Source organism: Varanus komodoensis, unplaced genomic scaffold, assembly GCF_004798865.1.
Source record: "Varanus komodoensis strain SLA01 unplaced genomic scaffold, ASM479886v1 scaffold7_1, whole genome shotgun sequence".
In the NCBI taxonomy this organism is placed as follows: domain Eukaryota; kingdom Metazoa; phylum Chordata; class Lepidosauria; order Squamata; family Varanidae; genus Varanus; species Varanus komodoensis.
Genome location: NW_025336479.1, coordinates 9,295,798 through 9,318,793, shown reverse-complemented (window position 1 = coordinate 9,318,793; position 22,996 = coordinate 9,295,798). Strand labels below are relative to the sequence as shown.

Genomic DNA, 22,996 nt, shown 5'->3' with positions numbered 1-22,996 from the left:
GCAAAAGAAGAAGGGGACGGCAGAGGATGAGGTGGCTGGATGGAGTCACTGAAGCAGTTGGCGTGAGCTTGAGTGGACCCCGGGGGATGGTGGAGGACAGGAAGACCTGGAGGAATGTTGTCCATGGGGTCGCAATGGGTCGGATGCGACGTTGCAACTAACAACAACAACATACTCCAATAAGCTTGATTGTCATGGAGATCACACCCTTGTGCATATCTTCCAATGTACCTGTTGTGTACATCTTGCTCTGGAATTAGCGACACATTCAAAGGGACAAAGGATGAGTCTGGCAAAACCGGTTTAATAGCCCACTTGTCGTATTTTGGACCACTTTCTGCAGATTTCTGCAGGCAGTCCCATGCATGATGCCATACTGCAGTTGAAACTGGTTGTTACTGAAGTGGTGATGAAATCATTTCTTTCCAGTAAGGGGCACATTCCAGGCCTGCTGCTTTTTCACTGAGAAGTTGACAAGTTTTTCATATTTTAAACAGCCCCATGTGAGAGATCCAAATAACGCTTTAAACTTGTGAGTCTGCATGTGAATTTACCCAAAGGCATTCTTCCCTGGAAATGTGTTTCTAATAAAATTCAGATGCGTATACTTTTAGGACTATTATTTGGCCACATTATAGTTTGTGTATCCAAACTCTCCCAAGCAGCTTCTCCTTAGATTGTTTTGCTCTACCTTCCCATGAGAGAAGACGAAGCTGCTTCATGGCACAAGCATTTGGCCCACCCCTTTTGGTGGACTTGGATATTCTAGCCATAAAGTTACCCCACTGACTGGAATCCGGAGGCAACATGGTTTCTTGTGACTGAGCCATAAATTAACTGCAGTTGTTCTGCCCTTTCAGAGCAGTGATCTGATACGGTAAAAACTGGAAGCAGTCAAGATGATCTTTTAGGGATCACTCCTCAGCACTGTGGATCTGTGGTTGGGAAGGAGGCGCTTTCAAAACCCAGCCAGACGAGCTTAGCCTGACACATCCCCCCTTTTTGCAGGGGGATCCATGCTGGTGGCTCTGGAGTGGCTGTCCTTTGCATGACTCAGGAAATGAGCAGAGAGGCTCTGGAAGGGGGGGCTACCTCCCCCACCCCAAGCTGAGTAATGTGCTATATCAGAAAGAGTGTAAGAAGAGAACAAAGGAAGCAGCTGGAGTTAGTTGCAGCAAGAAGAGAATCAGGCAGGACCTAGCTGGAAGGTCAGAGACCTAAGTGGAGCTCTGGAAGTATATTTAAGTTATAAGCCCCACCCTCTAGAAATGCTCAGGCAGTATCTGTTGGGATGTTAACGCAGTTAAATCTTAAAATGACATTATCATTCTGTTGTCAGGATTGTTTTTAATTTTGTTGTGATTTGTATTTTCATGGGTAGGCCGCTCTAAACTTTGTTGCAGAAAGCAGACATATAAGCATCTGGACAAACAAGTGCCATTTTAGCTTGGGTTGCCCAACTGAATGTCCAGGATAATCATCAGCCGAGCAGATTCGGAAAGTCTGTCTGTGGGATTAGTGGGTAGCTCCCGTAGCGGCTTCTGAGGTTTATGTGGCTGCTGGCTTTTTGAGAGCCTTTGCAAGTGCACCTTTCAGTCTCTGTTATGGGGCTTTAATAGAACCTGGCCAGATGGGCAAAGTGCCTCATCTCCCCGTAAGTGGCGAGAGTCAGTCCTCTCTGTGGTTGTGGAGCCTGACTGACTAACACTGTCACTGAATAACCAACAGAGGGCAGCACGGGCATTGCTCTGTGGGCAGCACAGCTGGTACACCTTCTTTTCCAGCATGGCAACATAGGCAGATGGAACAGCAAAGCAGACAATAAGAACCCATTACGGAAGAAGTGGAACAAAACCACCCTGAATGTGTGAGACCAGCAGGGTCCAGATCTCTTGTAACTAATGCCTGCTATTACTTTATGGCTTCCACTGCATCTTTGGGTTCTCTGGCTAGGAAGTGAACAGGTTCTGTCTGTTACATGTGACTTTCCTCTTCAGGATTGCTGCTTGCACTTGTCAGGAGCAGACTTCTTTGTACAGGTAACATTCTGCCATCCATTAAGTGTGGCAAATTAATTGTCTCCTTTGCTGACACTGCTGTTTAGGAGAAGGATGGGGAGTCCTGGAAGCTGGACATCAGCTTGGGCAAGAAGCCCTGTCACATGCACAGAAATGGAAAATATCTGGTAGCAGTCTGAGGAGGAGGCTGTCTCCCCGTCGCAGCTGCTTGTGGACCTGGTGAGTCAGGAATGCTGGCAAGAGAGAGAAGACGACGACTTTATATCCACCTCTTCATCACCAGGCCCCTCCAACAGCTGTGGCCCAGAGCTAGCTGGGCTGCTAAAGGCTGAGGCAGAGTCACAGGGACCATCTACCCAGAGCAGCTTCAGCATCAGGACTGGCGGCAGGGGCATGTACTTGATATTACATTGATATGTATGCTGCGTGTAGGCAATGATGCATATATTCTGACTCAAGCTGCAAAGTTTGCCCTGGCTGCTATCAAAATAAGGGCTGGGCAGTGCCCTGCAATTTTGTACAAATTTAAGGAAAAAGATTGTTTTATTGTTCCCCTGGAACAGTTATGTGATTTTAATTAGGTTATTGTAATCATTCTATTTCTGCCATATTGTTGTGGTTCTTAATGGGTTATAAACTTTTTGTATTTGAAGTTGACCTTATTGTTTCCCTTTTTCAAATTAGTGGTGGCCTATGGCTGTGAGCAATAAAGACATACCACCTTGATACCCTGCCTGATTTGTCCTCTTGCGAGGTACCCAAAAGGGCTTACCTGGCCCACCTCTTCATTTTATCCACACAACAAACCTGTGAAGTAGATTAGGCTGAGAGTGAGTGACTGGCCCAAAGTCACCTAGTGAGCTCCATGACTGAGTGAGGACTAGAACCCAGATCTCCTGAGTCCCAGACCAACACTTTTAACCACTAAACCACACCAGCTCTCTTGTCAGGTACCCTGGGTACACCATGTGCTGAGTTGCATGCTATCAATTTAACAAAATGGAGTTGTGTTTTAAAGGTGAAGGCAGTCCATATCCTATCAGATGTCCCAGAATACAAACTGCAGGGTTCTGCCGCTCCATGCCTGCCTGCATTCCTCGTTTTTGTGTGAGGTGGGGGGGGGGGGCACACAAGACACATTCCTATTTGCTTTCTCAGCAGTGATGAGGTTGCAATCATACATGGAGTGGTGTGTATGTGTGTGTGGGGGGACCCCACTCAACTCAATGGGGCTTTTGAGTAGACATGCATAGGGTTCCTCTATAAGTCCTACAGTGCTAGGATAGCTTGGAAAGGCACAGGATTTGTATACAGTACAGGAAGAAGAGGCAAGGTGTAGGAACAGGGAGGTGAGAAAACAGGTGAAGAGGTTTCCAAGCCAAGTGGGACTAGAACCCAGATCACCCACAGCCCAGTCCAACACTCATACTGCCCCTCTGTGGAGAGGGCTCTGAAGACGGTCTCCCCGCTTACATGCAACAAGCCTCCCTTTGCCAAGACTGCCTTTGAGAGGAACGGGGCGAGCAGCCATGGTAGGTGGGCATCAAGCTAGATCCACAGGATATTAGTCACAGCACCTGCTTGTCCAAAGCCAGAGAGCTTAAAGTAGAAGGCAAATGCCATCTGATTTAATAAAAATACTTCCAAATACACCTGATCTGGAAAAAGTAATTGCAAAGCATCATGGGTGAGAAGTGGTATACAGATCTGGCAAAATAAACACTTTACCGATCACTTCCTTTTACTTCTAATTTACCCCCTTTGGGGCAGGCAGAGATAGCTAAGAAGACACAGAGGCAAAACCACAACAGAACAGAAACTTCTGCAAACAGGGCTTTTTCATGAATGAAAAATGTAAAATGCAGGAAACTTGCAGCCTGAAGGCCAAATCTGGCCATCCAAACTGTGACAGGTTTAGAGAAGACCCTTCCTTTCCCTGAAGCTTTCCCATTCCCCAGAGAAAAGGGGAAAGTCAAGGAGAACTGCTCCTTACAGAGCTCAGGCAGTTTTATCTCCCCCTCCCAATTTTCATCAACCAAGATAGCTGAAATTGTGGTGAAGGCAGCTCCAGACTGAGCCGATGCCTGGAGGAGCCACCCAAGGTGGGAGCTGGCTGGCCTCATCTGTTGGGAGCAGGCAAAACACTCCTCTCTCACTCACTCTGGGGAGCAGGGCAGGGAATAGAAGGGAGGTAAGTATCGCAGGGCCACCTGCCGGTGGTGGGAGTGATACTTTGCTCAGAGCCAGTTTGACTTTCCGGACGAAAGTGTTCCCCACCCTTGGTTTAAAAAATGAAGCCCTCCCTGTGGCTCCTGTCTGCACCTCTAGCGGCACAGATCCTGTTCTGACACCCCGAACCCAAAATGCAGCCCCAAGGCCCTTGACTTTCTGAAGCATGTGGAGGGTGGCTTCCCTCCCCTCTCCCCCCTTCTCCTGCTCTATCCCCCCCCCCCCCCATGGTTCTGCATGGCGCTCGGGCTTCTAGAGTCCCAAGATTCTCAAGAGACAAAAACAGGAGCCAGCCCTGCCTGTAAGCCTGGACTAAATCCAGAGCTGGATGCTGAAGTGTCAGAATGCAGGGCCGTCTTGATGGGCCCTGGGCAAAGCAGTGTACTGGAACCCCTACGACAACTACAACTACTGTTAATTTTGGAAGTTTTCCTATTTTCCAAGGGTTAACATACACAGATTTGAATGGGGCCCACGGGCAAGTGCCCATCAGGCCACGCGTTAAGACGGCCCTGTCAGAATGGACTGCATCACTTCAAATGGCAAGTGCCAGGGGAGGGGGGTGGATCATGAAAAGGTGCCTGCAAACAAGAAACCAGCTCAACAGGCAGAAATGTGGTGCTAGTTTTGTGCCATCTTGTTTGTGGATATGAGCAAGCAGTCACTGATAGAGCACCTCCACACACACATCTGCCTGGCACAGGCATACCCAGGAGGATCCCAAGCCCCATGCTGGAATGTCCAACAGGTCAAGCCCTTGCATACTTGGCATCCCGACTGTTTATAATAGGGTTGGGGTGCATTGGGAGTGGCAAATCCCCATACAGGCCTGCTAGCCTGTGAAAACATGACTTTTTCACTCTGCACAAGGAAAAAAAGAAAGGAATTTATGTTACTGTGCTCCAAGCAAAATGTTGGCTCTCCCCAGAAAGAACAGTTCAACTCCCTTTCCCATGCCTGTGAGCCAAAGTGGAGGAAACAACATGACTTGGCTTGCTGGGACCAATCAGAGATGTAATTTCGACTCGAAGTCCTGTTTGCACAATCCCTCCTGAGACTCACATTCTCAAAGGCCATGTGCCAAGGGAGAGATAAGGGAGCAATGCTGCTTATTCTCGCTTGGGCTTAGGGCACCCGCTTTATTTTGCCTGCTGCAATGCAAACCAGCACTCTTTCAGGGTCCAAGAGGAACTAGTCCAGAAGCGCCAGAACAAAGGAATGGCTTTCTTATCCTCAAGGGGATGTGGGCTGCACCTCCCCTTGCTTGCTTGTGCAGCTGGCCTCTCACACATGCAACAGCTCTCTTTCGGGTGCAGGGCATTCAGGCTTCCTGTTGTGAGAGAAGGAGTATGTGCTCTTGTCCACCAGGAACTGATGATCCAGCTCAAAAGGGAAGAAAAAGTCAACGCTTCTACAATCTCCTGCACAGAACAGTACATAGTCTCACATACGGACACATCAAAGTAACAGCTATTAGGGGTCCTGAGAGAGAGAGAGAGAGAGAGAGAGAGAGAAGTTCCAACAAATTCTGCTAAGATGTGCCACTTATTTCTACAGCCATATAGCTACATGGTCAATGTCTTGTCTTTATTTTATCTGTTTTAGCAAGCAGTTATATGACAATCCAAGAAATACAGACTCTTTCAGGTAGTGCTCTCAATAGCTCCTGGCAACTTTGTTGGGCTGTGATCTTTGTGCAGGACTTCTGTGTTGAAGTTTTCCAATGTTTGGAATAGAAACCAGTGTAGGATAACAACCAGCGGGGGGGGGGGGGGGGGAGCGTGGAGAGTTGCTTCTGTTTGTTCACTTCTGCTATTCAAAAAGCCTCTGGAAAGTGTTCTTTAAAAACAGGTCTAAAGAACCGTAAATAACCATGAGAAGGGAATGACAAGCACACAGCAAATGCTTCATGTAGGAGAGCTCCATAAAGCTACGAGCTTTTCTACATGAGGCTATAAATCCATTCTATTCACTTTCCATATCATTGCAGAACTGAGATCCAACCTCTACACAAGCAGCTCTTTCTTTCCTGTTTTTCTTCTATGTGACAGAAAACTGTAGCAATTTCTTGTGATGCTGTGGTATAGCAGAATGAGTGCACAAGTGAAGAAACCTGCTTATTTGCACTAATAATATTGCATTCCCCCTATCTTAACCCTGCCCCTGCTAAAATCCTTAAAAAAAGAAGAAGCAAACTGGAGAGTCACTTCATCATCTAAAGAACTCATAGATGACCATGAGTGAGGAATGGCAAGTGTTCAATAAATGTAGAAATGCTGTAAAATAGACAACAAGCAAAGGGAGATCCAAAAATGTGTTATTGTGTTGTAAGCCACCCCGAGGCCTCGGCAAGGGGCAGCATAGAAATGTTCTAATAAATAAATAAATAAATAAATAAATAAATAAAATAAAAAATGTCAGAGCACTTGCAGACACAGCAGAGGCATATCAAGGTGTTAAAGTCTGTGAGAATAAAAAATAATTTGCCTGAAACTTAAAAGATGTTTGGGTAGGTGACAAGTGAGGTCGCGAACTCTCACATTGATTTGGCAGAGATTGACTAAGATCCTTTTCCTTTTTCAATAGAATGCTTTTGGAAAGAAATCCAGCATCCTACTCCATCAGTATGTCATTAAGAAAAATCAAACTAACATTTTAATTTTCCTTCTGTATGCCACTATAAACAAAGTTTTCCACTCTAACAAAAATGTGTCATTTTCCTTAAACCCACAAATATTCCATGCCAGAGAACACTGGAAATGATTGAAAAGTTGCACTACGGAGGGCAGGAGGAAGGAGAAACAAGATGTTTTAGCAAGTGCGACTTGTGAGAAAGCAAATTACCCTTTTCTCTACTTGGAGTCCAGCAACATCTGGAGGGTCACCTGTTCTCTGTCCCACCTCAGCACTAGGGATAGAAGCAGTAGGAGGTCTTGCTGATATTCACCTCTGTGTATAAGTCCTGACCCATCACCTTCATTCAGCATTTGCATGTGGGGCACATGGACTCCAGACCTCTCACCTTGGGACAAGGTGCAACCCTTCTTGTTCCTGCACTAAAGGACAAAGCTGGGAGCCATGACCTCCATTGGCAGGGAACAATTTTCTGGCCTTGGACTGGCCATGTGCGACGCTGTGGAGCTGCCACTCACCTTGCCACAGATGCTCAGAAGTCAGTGACCATCCTATTCAGCTCTTGCATTACATGAAGGGAGAGAAGGAGATCATCCCACCTGTGCACACCTACAATGAGAGCCAGATGATGCTCCTGTCTTCAGAACTCCACTCTGAACAGAATGAACATTGTTGAAAGATAAACAAAGACAAAAATAACTCCGTTTCAATCATACGTATTTGGTGGGTTGCAATTTAGTTGCTAAATCACCAAGTTGCTGCACATGTGGGCAGCCTATTCTAACAAATCTATGACAGACTGGTGGTTTTCAGGTAGAGATCAATGTATCATATTTTAAAGTGATTCCTGGGATTCCTCTGTTGCCATGTCAACCATGATGGGGGTTCTGTGTATTGCTTAAACCTGTTTCTCTGGTTGCTAAAAGACAATGTTTCCACTGAGTTGCATACAAGCCATTTTTAGATACCCCAGAGCAATTATGACTATACCTGGACACACATAATGCCATAATGCCTATTTCCTTTTCAGATGCCTTGCTTTTACAACCAAAAATACATTGTTTTGCTCTGTCATTTCCTCTGGTTAAGTATCCCAGTTGATGTATAAAATGGTGAAAGAAAAGTGCTTAACATGAGGTGTCAACTTGCTATGAAAATATGCAAATTGTTGGGAGTGAGAAGGAGGGCTGCCTTGGGCACACATTCTCCAGGGTTGCTGCCTGGTCTTCAGAAGAAGGAGGAGGAGGAGGAGACCAGAGAATGTGGACCATCCCAAGACACTGAGATGATAGAAGGGGAGACATTATCTCAAGACCAGACTCCCCAGGTGGGCAGGCAGTCTATGGAAACAACCGAGATGTACAGTGGGCAGGGGGGACTTAGAACAAAGGAGTTTCTCAGACACAGATGAGGCGGCCCTGGCTCTTGGCCCCATGATGCATTGTCAGCACAGGAGGGCTACCCAGTTAAAGGATTGATGCACAGAGAGGAGGCGTGCTCGATTTCAGAAGGCTCCTCCTGAAGGGATGGGGCCCAGGCATGCTCATAAGGAATGTTCCTGGAGGTGATTGCTCGACTGGGTTCAGCAAACTGCTCAGTGCATGCTCAGAGATTCATTCTGGGTGTTTCTGTGCTTTGGTCAATAAAGGATGCTTTGCAAGAAATGATCTGTGGCTTTGAACGTGCAGAGAAACCCCAACTCCCAACACAAATGTGCCACATGGTGAGTTCTTAGTGCAGTGGAAATTTGCATCACAGAAGTGGCTAGGGTGAGGGTAAAGTAATGTCTTGACTAGTTTAAATACTCCATGGTGCAACTACCTTTGATTAGCTATTTCTTTTTTTCCATGGACAGCCTTACTGTAGTGAAAGCTGATGTAGACACACCTGAGCTTTCCAGAAAAAGCAAAATAGCTATGCATAAAGTAACTTGGGAAAGGAAAATCCAGAAAATGTCTAATCATGTTCCTGATCCAGTGCTCTTCTCCAATGAAAACCTTCCAGTTGAATGGGGCTGTAACTATCAGCATCCCCTCTCCACCATGGCTGGATGGGAAAGCTGGGAGATTTAGTTCAACAGACCTGGATGGCACCAGGGCAGGCAAGGCTGTTCTAGAGGGCCATCATGTGAAGATACATGGGCATTTTCAATGTGGCCTTTGCTATGCTGTGGGCCCTTGCTACTCTATCCTTGTACATCCATTTGACGTACCCAATTCATCCTTCAGAAGACTCTTTGTGTGTCTCACATTGGGCCCCCAGCGTTCTCCCATTCCGACTCTGATTACATCCTCACCCACTTAACTTCAGCAACACTACAATAGAGAGGTGCCTAGCTGTTCACTGGTACCGCCCACGGCTTTTTCTATATAGCCCATCCCTGCAGGATCCTGATGATTACTATGGAAGAGGTTTCTCGCTCATTGACTGTCATTAACTGCTTGGGAGGTACATATCCAGTGCGTACTTCATGGTGCATCTCAGTTTAGCATAAATGATTAGCTAATGATACTGATGCTTAGTTAATCACACTTCCCAGCGTGGTTCTATAAGCAGCCATTACTGGGCCCCAGACCTTGTTCTCCTGCTGGTAATGGAAGAGCTCTACTATCCTGAAAGAGAAAATAAACTCCTTTCTATGCCCACCAGATCTGAGGGATTTACTCTTGAAGGATGCTTATTATATTTGTAGCTCATAACAGAATGTAATATTGTAATTACCAGCTGTTCAACATAGTTTTTAACTGCCATTGTATGAGTCTGGTGTTACCATCTGTAGCCTAAAATCCCCAGTCCTCTCACTGAGATTATGATGATGTAGGACATACTCTGCCGCCCAAACCAATAGTAGTGTCTCCACTTGGTCTCCAACAGAAAGATTCTCTTCTAGTGCATATTGGCCTTCCTCTGTTAAAGATGAAGCAAATTACTCAGAGCAAACTTGATCTAGTTTTACACGAGGCAAGGATCCAGCCCTAATTCATGCCTTCACTGCAGGAAGTCAGTCAACGAAGTCTGACTAACATCTTCATTCTCTGAACAGGTTGTGTTATTGCAAGGTGAAAGGTCCTGCTTTGTACCTTTACAGAGTTGATTTTATTATGTATATTCTGTATAAACACTGTACTTTTTACTGTAGTTTTAGAACACATTTAGATGTATTGCACAACCAACTGAGATTAAGAAAAAGTTTGTTCCAAGTTTGTTCCAACTTCTTGGAAGTTAAAACTGGCTTGTACCTTGAACAAGTTTAACACAGCTTTTCATTAGAAACTGAACGAAAGCAGCATCAAATCAGAAAGGGTTGGGAATTTCTTGGTAATGATACTCTCATTCTCCTGAGTCCCAGATGCTCAAGGGTCATAATTTTAGGCCCTACAAGTCAGGGGCTGAGGCTGCCTGTTGTTCAAAAAGCAAACACAGATATTTATCATTTGACTTCAGCCTTCCCTGCTGGTCAAACACACGCATGGCATGGGAGCATCTGGCTTCCAGTCCCCACTGAGCCATAAAGCCTTTGGGCCAGTCTTGGACTCTTAGTCTAGCCTACCCAGCAGGGTTGCTTTTGTGAGTGTAAAATGGAGGCAAGGAGAATCTTGCAAGCTGTCTTGGCTTCCTTAGAAGAGAGAAAGAGGCAGGGTATAAAAGTCATAATCATTGTCTTTGTCGTCATCCTCCTCCTCCTCCTCATCATCATCATCAGTAGGCTGATTCACAAAGTAATGTGGAGCTTATGTGCACCTCTCACACTTAAATTACTTTAATAGTAGTAGTAATTAAAGTAATTTAATTGAACATGCAGCAACCACAGGATTCCATTCAGACCTTGATCTGGCAATTCAGAAAATGACTTTCATTATCTTGGACCAATTTAGAAGCTACCTGATTCTGTTCAGGGCCACATCTGATTTTTGATTCAGAAACCACAAGCTTGTGTCAGTGACTGTCACCAGAGAACCTGTTTGACAGGGTTAGATGGCTATCATAGGAATAGTTACTCCTTTTGAGGGGTGAAAACCGCAGCATTTCAGAGAAGTATATTTAAAAACAAACCATTTCTTGTCAGACTTGGATAACTACTGAAGGGTCAGTTGCCACTTCTGATCAGATCAAGCCTGCCAAGTTCTGGATTTACAGGCTGGGGAATATGTAAATCCAGTGTGCTGACATTTGTGTAAAAAAGCAGCCTTGACAATATGGAGGGCTTAAAAAATGCATGTATTCTTCTGTAAGAGTGGCCAATTGTTTGGAAACTATCATAAAGGGAACTCCAGATACAAAACCAGGAAGGATAGGTGCAGTGGTTTTTGTGAAAAGGGAATCTTTGTACCTTTTTTGGGGGGGTTGTTTCTCCTCTGCACCCTTTTTATGGGAGGTGCTATTTGAATGAAAACAATGTGCAGCATAGAAGTGCACTGCTCTCCCCAGATAGGACACCTACGACATTTCAGAAGGATAGGCACAAGGGCTAGGGAGATCTGGTGAATGGAAAGAGTTTAGGCTTCTTGATTTGGCTGCTTGATTTGCTTCCTGTGCAGCTGGCAGCAAAGTCACTGAAAGCCCAGTAGAACAGGGGCTGGTGATGGATGTGGAGCGTACACTGGCAGAAGCCAAAGGACACCCAGCAGAAATGAGTGCGTGAACAGGGCTCTGCACGCCTTTGGAAACATGTGGAACCCAGGGTGTCACTGCTTTTCCTAAGGGCTGCCTCTCCCCGTTCAGGTGGCAGGATTGGAAGGCAGCATTGGCTTGCTGCTAATTTTCACTCCTTGCATGTGCTATAAGATATATGGAGGCCCTGCAGCTTCCAGGCAAAATGAGGCAAATGGGCATGAATCATTGTGAGCTCCAGAGGTTAGGCTGTTTTCCCACTCAACTCATCCTTGCTGAATTGGCGTCATCGGCACCACCTGATTGCACTCCAGTGACGCCAGCACGACATTGTGCTCAGCACTGGCTGCTGTCGGAGGCTCTGCCCTTCGCTGCCTTCTGAATGTGTGGGACCCACTTCCGGAATGGATGCTGCTCGTGCTGTAACCACCCTTTGCTGAATTAAAGATGCTGCACGCAAACTGCCAATTGTCGCTCCAGTGACAGAGAGAAGAGCAGGTCAGCTTGTGCCTGGCTGTCTGTTCCTTGCACAGTCACTGTGGCAGCACGGAGAGCTGCATCCGGAGGGCTACGCAGCCTGCATCAGCAGCACGTCTCCTCGGAAGGGCAGTGGACGCCCCAGGACTACCAAGTGTGCCAGGCTCTGGCAGTTCCCTTTTGCAGCTGTACGGCTGCTAGCCAGGGAGCTCGGGGACTGCATTGTCTGCAAGGGTCTTATTTTGCTGAGACAGGAGCATCTCGAAAAGGAAACTGCCTGCTGCTCCCTATGTCTTCGCCTCTCTGTTAGGGTCAAGATCCTCTGGATCTTTATGAGTGATCTCCTCCAGCTTTATTTTGCTGTTTTCCATCTCTTAGCTCATTGGATGGGGGACCTTTTTCAAATGTGGAGTTGTGCTTGTTCTCACTCTTGCTCTCTCCCCCTCTTGCACAATAATTAAACTTGAGAAAGTATCCAATAATTGCCAGCCTTGTGGAGCAGGTGTGATGGCAGAGGACTCCTCATAGGCACCCTCCAGTTGTGATCCCCCGCTAATTTCCCCCATTGAATGGATTCAGACAACACAATAACCCACACTCAGGGGTTGAGTGGAGGTTGAGTGAATATGGGTTGAGGGTGGATTGTTGTTGAACCACAGGTGGTTGTTGAAAAGTGGGTTATAATGCGTGAACCCAGCAGAGATAACAGAGCATAGTGAACCCACAGTCTGCAGCCCAGTGAACTATGGGCTCCTACTGGCTGGGTCCAGGCAACATGATAACTCATATGTCAGTCACTAGTACTCAGTTCTTGATTGAGGGGTATCATTGTCTGAACCCAGGCAGTGACTTCAACTAGACTCCTTTTCCAAAGCTGTCTGCTATGAGGAAGAAGAGGTGTTCACGTGGTTTTCAGCTGGCAGGGAAGGTTAATGGTTAATCCTTCCTTCCCTCCCCAGATGTGACTTCCTCTCCTGTTTGAGACTTTATTCAAAACTAATTGCTGTAGAAAGAAATTTCCAGTAGTTCAGTATTTACCTCCCTAGGATTAAGATTTACCTCCCCAGCTCTCCTCCAAAATCTCTCTCAACAAGCAGAGAACCAATCCGTGTTTAAAAGGCATCAATGGAGGCCTTTTTAAAAGCCTAACTTCTGTATTGGACTGATGTTATCTTTTTGGGGTTGGGGGTTGGGGTTGGGAGAGAGCTCACAGCTGAGGCTGAGGAAAGGAGGCCATGGGCTGAAGATTCCCTGGCTTGAAGGCGCTGCTTATGCTCACCTCCCCACCCACGCATAGTTCCTCTTCCTTTCCATGTGGGTAACCTCCTCTCCCCAGTTTAGCACAAGGGAGCAAACGTCCACCTCAATGACATCGCAAGGAGGCAGGGCCTGTGCTACAGGGCAGTGCTGGGGACTGATGTGTGGAACTTGGTAGTCTACCTACAAATGATGGAACTGATTTACCAAGTAAGGTCAAAGAAAAATGCAAAGGAACTTTGGGTGAACCGTCTTTCATGGTTGCATGATACCTTCACATAAACGGGGATTGGCAACCTGTGGTCCTCCAGACATTTTGGCTACAACTCCCATCAGCCCTAGTCAGCAAAGCCATTGGTGAGCAAACGTGGGAGCTATGGCCCAAAACAGCTAGAGGGCCACAAGTTGCCCACCCTTGATGTAAATATGTGCACTTCCTTTCTTTGTCCACAGCATGGGAAACATGCGACAAGGGATTTTGATTACCCCTCCTCAACAAAAGATTTGCAGACCAAAAATTGCTTAGAGAGAGCATTTCATTCTTCATTGCCCTTCTCTGACCATACCGTGACTTTCTACTTCCAATGGACTCATCCTTAGGCTGCTTGACCTAGATTCGGGGCACAGCTACTTTCATCAAACATGGAACAAATCACAGTAGGGAAACCAAGATTATGTTACCAAAAATATGCTCTTTATATCATATGTACTTTAGTATCTTTCCAAGGAGTGGGATGTGGAAGATGGGAAAGTATGACCTTCAGTGCATTCATGGGCTGCCAATTTTGCCCCAGTCCAAGCAAGCACTGGAGAGGGAGGGGGCAGAGAGAGGGGCAGTGGGAGTCCTCTGTCGTCTGGCTGTTTCTCCTACATATCCTTTGGCACTATTGTTTGTGATCTGTTCTGCTCTTTCTTCTTCACTTCTGCCCAGATGTCTGACAGATCTTGGATAAACTGCTGGATCTGAGAGCAAAGGTGGCAGAGGCATCACATCAGACTGGCAAAATGGGAGTGAGTAGGATATTAGCACAAGCTTGAGTTGAATAGTATTTTGGAACTTAACCAGTGCTGGTGGCCTGAGGGGCAGAAATTTCCCCCTTTTTTTGGGAGGGGGGGACTGGATAGTGATGGCCCAAATATGCTGAGGTAGACACACAGAATACTGGAGCCACCACAGCTTCTTCTAGACTGTGTTCCAGCCAGACATAATCTCTCCCGAGTGCATCTTCTTGGTGCTTCCAGTGGGTGGCCCTCTGAGGTTCAGACTTCAGGGACAAAGAATGAGGGATGACTGCAGCCTTTTTGCCCTGCCTGTGACTTCCCAGGAGTTACGGGGCTGGTCCTTGCCAGAAACAGAATGCTGGACCAGATCAGAGGGGAGCAACTTGTGGTTCGCTTTGGCCTACAGCCTTCGCCATCTCTTGCCATTAGTTATGCTGGCTGGGACTGATGGGGGTTAGGGCTAAAACACATGGATAGCTACTAGTAGCCGACACTTCATACATCTTGCCTAACCAATCAGGGTTCTGTCTGGATGCTGGATTCCAGTTCCCTGAGCACTGCTGAGAAAAACCCAGACTTGAAAGAGGCAGGATGCACCACTTCCAGCAGTTCTTCCTATGCCTGGCCTGGGGATGTGGCCCTTCCACCTTCCTTAGACTCCTGTACATTCAGCTCCTCTTCCTAGCAGAATCACACAGTTACAGAACCAGACAGTGGCTCTCCCAAAAACACAGCCAGGTGCTTCAGAGAGGCAGGGCCAACTTGCTGGCCTTTGGAATTCTTCATCTCTTTAGTGAAACAGCATCTTGCAAGTTTTAGAAAAGGAGCGGCTTTCCCTGACCTGGTGCTCTCCATATGCTTTAGATTTAAACTCCCATAACACCCACCCAGCATGGCCAATAGCTAGGCATTCTGGGAGTTGTGCTCTAAATCCTTTGGAGGGCAGCAGATTGGAGAGGGCTGTAACAGAGGCCAAGATAGAAGCGGCAAAGCGGACTGGGAGCTTTCCATGGTCCTGATAGGGCCTGCCAGAATCCAGATGTGCTTTGACAAATTCAGCTACTTTTTCATGTTCTTGATGTGAGTTTATCAGAGGAGATTTCACTTGCTCTGACTTTACTAGAAGAGGCTTTTCCAAAAAGTGTTTTATGATGGTTCCACCATTTCCCTGCAAGCCTCAAGCCCTAGTGGAATGGGATAGGTTCTACTTAGGTCTCTGGGCTCTATATTGATTAAAACCCTCACCTTGTGTCACACAGCTGTCTCAAAGTTGATTCTATGCTCTACATTAGGAGAGCAGACCCTCATCTTCAGGTGCCAGATCTGGTTCTTCCCAATCTACCCCTTGAGGCTCTCAAGGTTGCCACACCTCTTTCCCCCAGTCAGCAAACACATGTTGGTTTCCTGGCTTTGGAGCAGTTTCCCCCCATTCTAAAAGGTTGACATGCCTTTCCTAAAGCTTAATAACTGATGATAAAACTTCATGTTGGCAATTTTAGCCTTGCCCCGTTTGCCTTCAGTCCTGTCCATGATGGGACTGTGGCCCCTGAGAGCTTCTGCAAAATGGAATTCATCTCTTGGGCTGAGGGAGGTTTGACTTCCCTGCTATGGTGCCGAAGGAGCTGTGTGGTAACAGTAAGATCCTGGACACTCCGTCCCTGGGAGAGTTCCACGGATATTGGCCTTCCCTGGCAGTGCAATCGAGCTCCGCCGTTCTTCTCACAATCTGCTGCCTTCCTTGTCATTCTGGCAAGCTCTCTTTTGCCATTTTCCCACGCACTCGTGGAATTCTCTCTCCGAAATGTAATTTGCCCCTTGGACTGAAAGACATTCATCCAAAGAGATGCTTGAAGGCGGTTCCCTTGTTGTGGTTATCAGGCTAGGAACATCCCGATCCCCTCGGTGTGGAAGGAAAGGGCACTGCTGCCCATGCATACCATATCCAGCTGCTTATGGGTGTCCTCCACAGGCACCATTAGCGCCTCCTTCATCTGCTTGCTTACGCTCTGGAAGAGGTTCAAGGTGGCCATCTTGATGGTACCCAGCATCAGGGTTTTCTTAGCAGCCGTATTCTGGATATGAGCCCAGCGTGATTCCTGTACAGAGGGCAGTTCAGGAAATGTGGAAAGGGTGTTGATGAATTTGAGTAAGGGTAATAAGAAAAAGAAAGTGGGCGTGGGGTGGGGGAGTGAGAAAACACCGCAGAGCTACAAGGGAAGACCTCAGAGTCTGCTGGGCCATCCATCAAATTCTGTGATTGCACAGTCCAGGCCTCAGCTGGGAGAGTGAATTCTAGCAGATACCTCCATTGATAAGCTTTCATTTTAGGAGTGCCCCGGACTGCATTTTGGGGACTCAATACAACTTACAGAGCAGCCGACATAAGCAGCCTTCCCCCTTTCCACCCCCCTCCCAAGCTTTTGCTGTTACGTTTCATTTCTGTGATCTGGTCTGCCTAACAGACTTTTCTGCCCGGCTGAACTAATATTCTGTGCATTATCCATCTACCTGCCCTCATGGAATTTTAATTCAGATGCTAAGAGGTTTGTCACCAGACGGAAGTGGGCTGGTCCTGCCTGGATGCACAGCACCATTCACTTTTTGCTCAGCCCAAGCTGCCCGTTCACAAGCCCCTCTGACTCATCAGATATTCTTTGTGTTGTATTACTAAGGATAGCAGTAAATATTTTCTGGCTACTCCTAGTGGCTTTGCCGGTGCTGTTGCTGTTTAAGAGGCAACCTGAAATTTTGCACTGTCTCTTTCTTCCCATTTCTTCCTGCTAGCTGGAAAAAGGACACACAGTGGGTTGCTCCAGAGATGGTGGTCAACTCCATCTTGGTCAATGGTTTTCAGCAAGGAAAACCCTTTGAAAGTACTCTGTACAGTAGGGTGGTGCAAAGAAACTTGCTGAGTACATTTCTGTGTGGATTTTTAAAAACATTAACCAGGATTAGGTGAAATAACACAGAAACCTTGCTTGCCCTGCGGGTCTTTCATGGGGTTTGCAGGAAAGAGATGGACAAAACCATGATGATAGCCAGCAAATGGACTTGTTTTTCATTCTGGGAAGGCAAAACCTCTCCTTAGAATAAAGGGGCAACCTGGAAGTAAGTATTATAATTTGTTTTCACAGTTGGGCAGAAGCAAAAAGTCCTGCTCTAATGCTTTTGCTTCAGCTAGGAAGCTGGACGTAGGAGAAATAAACTGTCTTCAGGAGAGATTGGAACAGGGAACACCTTTATTCAGGTCAGGTGCTGCCTATTCTCTTCACCCTCTAACTAACGAATGAACAAACGAACTAACTAACTCTTTCTGTCTAACCAGACAGAAAGAAGTGCACCTTGCCTCATGCTGGGAAAGACTAGTTTATTTCTGGTTTTAATGCAGGAAATAGAACGTTAGCAAGTCAGAGAGGAGGCAGAGTACCAAGCATGAACAGGCAACACATGGCTCCAGGCAGCATCTGCATGTGACCCTCTGGCTGATTTTTCAGCCCCTGCCACTGAAATTGGGTGCTATGGGTCAAGAAAAATAAATGCCAATTTTCCTTTAAGCAGGGAGTGAATGCCTGCTTATAAGGGAAAACAACATCATACTCCTAGAAATGTCCAGCAAATGTCACTTTGCTTTAAAATACGAGAAAATTAGCCCCCTTTTGCCTCTGCCACAGTGCTGAGTTTCACCAGCACAATAGTAGCAGTTCTGAGGAGCATGAGGCCCCTGCTGAGTTCTGGAGGGAGCAGAGATAAATCTGGCCCTGAGGTCAGTGGGAATCCTCCGCCCCTGTTATAAACACCCAGCTGATTTTTATAAAATTAGAAAAGCTTAAAGACAGACAGCAGCACTGATGGCTGCATGGTGAGGCCCACAAGCCCCCGGAATCGACAGCTGGCACATGGTCTCATTATGCTGAATGCGGTGTTGGCTTGATGCTAAGCCTTACATGAAACAATGTGCACATAATTTCCTTTCCCAAAGTCTGCAAGCAGCGTGATTGAACTGATATGAAAGGACACCTGCTGAGGTGTGTGATGGCTGCATTTACTTACTGCTGCCAACGCTGATGGCTTTCGCTGGTACTCAGTGGCTTGCTCACTGAGCCAGGGCTTTCTGGGAGCTAGCTAGTCAAGGGTACGACGTGTCTGCCCTTGGCTCATGCCCTTCCTGGCTACAGTATTTACTTGGAGGCGTTGGTCAACGCAAGCCCCAGGGGAGCGGGTGCCTTCCCCCTGGTTTCAGGTATGCAGTCAGAGCACAGAACTTCAGAGTCGTGGAGTTCCCAGCAGTCCTCCTTGGGAAGGATGGCATCCCAGCCCGCCCTGCTGCTCACCCAGACAATGACTTCGCTGCGGGCATGGTCGAAGCGCAGCTGCAGGCGCGCCAGCTCATTGTTGTGCTGCAGCATCTCGTCGTCTTTCTCCTCCTTATAGCGGGCCAGGCGGACCTTGGCTTGCTCGATCAACTCCAGTCCCTCCTGGGCTGACTGCACGAGGTCCCGGTGCATCCCCACCAATGTCCTGTAGCGACCAATGACCTCCCGGATCTCCTCAAACTGTAGAGGATGCCTTGGCATTACTCGCCTGCATCCTGAGATACCAAGCCTCACTTAACTGAAAGTCAGCTTTGACCATCATGGATCCCTTTTCTAAATGCTGACCTCCCACCCACCCACCCACCCGCACACACACACACAAACACACTGCAGCAGGTAGAGGGAAAAGGTGGATCGGCTACAGGCGCCATGGTCTTGTGCAGGCAATATCCTGACTTGGGAAAGCTGCACAGAAAGAGACAGCCGGCTCTCACCTCCTGCATGCAATGGGCATTTGGCCTGCACCAACCTCCTCCAGCCTGGTATTTTCCAGATGTGCTGGACTGCAACTCCCATAATGCCCAACCAGTATCTGGAAGGTACCAAGGAGCTGAAAGCTGACCTAGTCTGTGGTGTGCTATGTGGAGCTAAATCTGGATTGCATGAATGCAACAAATGAATTTGTATCATTTTAACCCAGTTACAAAGTCTCCATGTCTCATGCACCACTGCTCATGAAACTCTGCAGATGTTGGCCGGGACAGCAATCACACCCATGACCACACGATTGTGCCATTTAGGTGCCATAGTTTGGCTCTGCAGAGATACATCAGTGTTAAACGTGATCCTCAAGTGTCATCTGACACGGCAACCCGGTGACTTGATCATTCAGTTGGCGCTTAGTGCTCCAGTTGCATCTGTGTTTTGGCACACACAAGGGCCAGACTTAGAAACAAGCTCCTGCTAGTTAGACGCACCCACCAGCTTTGCCTCCTTTCTTAGCACCGCCCCTCAGACATACCTCTGAGACCTCAACCACCCTCTCCAGGTACTTGTTGAAGATGGAGTAGCGCTGCAGCTTGTTGTACAGCTTCTGATGCTGCTGCTTCAGAGTTGCCATCTCCAACTTGGCCTTGGCCAGCTCCTTCACTCGCTGCTTCTTCAGTTCCCGCTCCTTGTTGGCTTTCTTCAACGCTCTGATCCTTTTCTGGTCATTCTCCTAATGCCCACCGGGTTGAAGCCCCCATTCCCAGCAGAGCAAATGGAAGGAAACAATGAGAGGAGGCAAATAGTGCTTGCCAGGTGCGGCTGCCCATGCAGACTCTGCGGGCTCCCTCCCTGGAGAGCTTATGTGAGAGGTGCACTGCACTCTGGTCTCTTATGCCAGGTCAGACAATTTGCCTGTGGAGCCCAGGATTGTCTGCACTGACTGGCAGCAACCCTCCAGGGTCTCAGGCAGAGAAGGGTTTTTCCAGTGGTGCAGTGGTTAATCTCGATGTGCAGGTGCTTCTCATGGCAGTCCCCATGGCAAGCAGGGAGCCCAAAATGCAGTGTTGAGCTACATTAACAAAGAGCAGGTCTTTAGTAAAGCTGGTTCTCATTCAAGGTCCAGCCTGACCTATTTTGTGCCCTCATCCAGGATATACCTGGGGGCAGATACCCTATCACCCCACCTTAATGATACTACTGAATGGAGAAAAGCCGCCCTGTGCGCATGTTTGGCTTCAGGGAGAGCCAGTGAGGATCTGTAAAGACAAAAGAGGATGTGGGCATTGGGCTTAGGAGCGTACCTGTATGAATTGCTCAAATTTCCGGATATATGCTTTCAACTGGACCTCCTTTGCGCCAAGTTCCTCCCAACGATTGTTCAGAGATTCCATTCGAGTCTTAAATGCCTGGCAAGGGAGCAGACCAACCTGTCGTTAGGTTACAGCAGACATTTCACCTCTGTAGGGGGTGGGAAGACTGGTTATCCCAAAATGCAGACACGGTCCCACATGGGGCAAATGATCAAAGAGGGTGATGCATTGGCCAGATCAGCCAGGAGGTATTTTGGTGCCAGTGCATAAACCAAGTGGTGTGTGATTTACTGGCAACAAAATGCCAGCTATGAGGTGTCTTGATCTGGAATTAGTAATGTCAGAAAAATCTGGGATTCATGCAAATGGGTTTGGATTTCTACCACTCTGATCTGCAGTTGCTGCAGGAGACCAGCTTTTTCTGGGTCCTGAAGATGTTTCCAGATTACTTGGACTTGAACTGTTTGTCTCTTTCAGTGGGAGATTTACAGTAATGCACACCAGTGCTAATGGGAATTAGTGCTATTAGGCAAATTTCTTGTTTGAAAAACCAGATACCACAAACCAGAAGAGAACAGAACAAAAGACCATGGCGCAGCCATGAAATGCAGGTGGAGCAGATTCAGCAAAATCCTCCCGTCCCTTCTTGGCACTGGCTGGTAATAAAGTATGCTAGAACTGGCCAGCTGGGATACAAAGGCAAACAACCAGGGCATCTCCTCCAATTGAAGAATCTCACCTCCTTTTGGGCCTCCATGGCCTGGTGCACCAACTTGGCTTCCTTCTTCTTCTCTAGGAGCCGAATGGAGGGAGATGGTGACTGCTCCTCTGATACTGGGAATTTCCTAATTAAAGAAGGGAGTCATGTTCCCATGATCAATACAGAGACATTAACACATTGTAGGACCCATAGGACGGGAATGTTTTATGCTATACACCCCCTGCCACACACACACACACACACACACACACACGCGCGCGCGCGCGAAAAGGATCAGATGACTGAAAAAATCTTCCTGTAGAAAGTTGAGGTCTTGCCTAAATGATAAAATTATGGATCTGTCAGTCCATGCACTGATAAACTGGTAAAAAAAATCTAGTTTTAACCATGCCTTTCAACACACAGAAGAAAAGACTTGCTGAGGAAGTATCAGCATGCCTTCTGCAAAGGGAAGGGTGTTTTGTTTTTGTTTTTGCCTTGCCAGCCTGTTAGTATTCCCAGACAGTGATGGGGTGATACATTAAAAAGTGGGAAGCGCTTTACAAAAGTCCTCATTAAAGCTCCTTAAGGCCATATTAGGTGCGACATAGTGATCCTTGATCAGGATACATCACATTTTAAAAAGAATTAATAATAGCATACAGAGGGGTGAATTATAGTAGGCCAGAGAGCTAGGGGAGAGGGTTAACCCCCTTCACACACTCACTCCATCTCCCCATTCTGCAGGGGAACACAACTGCCCTACTTGCAGGCTTCTCCAAGGAAACCTGGTTGGCTATTACTGGAAATAGGATGCTGGTCTAGATGAACTGATCCAGCGGGGTGTTTGCTGTGAAAAATGGGTGGAAAAGGGATCAGTACAGAAAACAGAAGGAGGGAGAAGTGGAAGATACCAAAAATGGGGAAGCAAGGAAGAGAAGCTAGGGGGGATGAATGGTAGAGGAGAGGGAGCCCAGGTCAAGGTCTCGCTGTGAGGGAAGATGCTGAAGGGCACAGCACAAGGGATAGGCAAGACATTAAAATAGGCATGTCTAACTCACATCAGCAGTTTCAGTAGCTTCTGTCCATATTGCATGCGGAAATACTCCTTCAGGTCCTCTTCATCCATGGTCGTCATGATGCCTGCGAACTTCTGAGCCCACCACTTTTCACAGACCTTGAGATGCCCCTTGTCACCTCCCTTGGCTATGGGTCACGAGAGGGAAAGCAAACACCTGCACAGCTGTCAAAGCCCAGATGCAGTTGGGCCCCCGGAATCTTCAGGTGCAAATATGGAAGATGCAAATAGTTGCTTAGCAACCACAGGGATGCTAAGGATGTCTAAGAATGATGAGGGCCCTATAGAAAACTATTGTTCCCTTCCCATGTGATGGGAACTGGTAAATCCAACTGCAGCCAGGTGTGCGCATGCGTGTGCACGCATACACACGCGCACACACTGTTGTTTCCTTTGAGGGCTGGACAATCAGAGAAAGTGTGTGAAGTGGTTGACCAAATGGCCCATGTCCTGGTATGCATATGGCCAAAATACACAACAGGGGAAGGTTTTCTTTTAGAGGATTTATTCTTGAGAATAGCTGGCTACCAACAAATTGTTCCAGGTGGTGCACCTGAGAAGTCCTCAGTTGGCCCTTTCACACACTGATCATTAAAGGGTTACTCATAACACAGTTAGCACTTTCCAATAGGTTACAGAAGTAAAAAGTGACGATGGAGTGATCTTTCCCACTTGCATACCAAAGAAGATGCTCCAAAGGAGTAAGGAGGATGGAGTCCTCGTACATAGAAGAGGAGCAGGATGGGGTGGGCTGATGCAAATTGCCCTTTGTTTGAGTTGCTGTGATCTGTCAAGTGCCAACTAGCTTTCTCTGGCCTGGTGCCTGGTTAGTGTCAGCCATGTTTCAAGGATGCACACATGCTGATTTCTAGAAAAGA

General features: G+C 47.2%; 1 protein-coding gene across 1 annotated transcript; it reads right to left on the bottom strand.

The window, feature by feature from the left end:
• Positions 1-14,093: 14,093 nt before the first annotated feature.
• On the bottom strand, positions 14,094-22,178 carry CCDC42 (coiled-coil domain containing 42). Its single transcript, XM_044454083.1, has 7 exons — positions 22,102-22,178; positions 21,080-21,185; positions 20,332-20,436; positions 19,563-19,760; positions 18,560-18,781; positions 16,166-16,324; positions 14,094-14,189 (listed from the first exon to the last, which is right to left on the bottom strand). Exons 1-7 carry the CDS (start codon positions 22,176-22,178, stop codon positions 14,094-14,096), a joined length of 963 nt encoding a protein of 320 aa, XP_044310018.1.
• Positions 22,179-22,996: the final 818 nt, after the last annotated feature.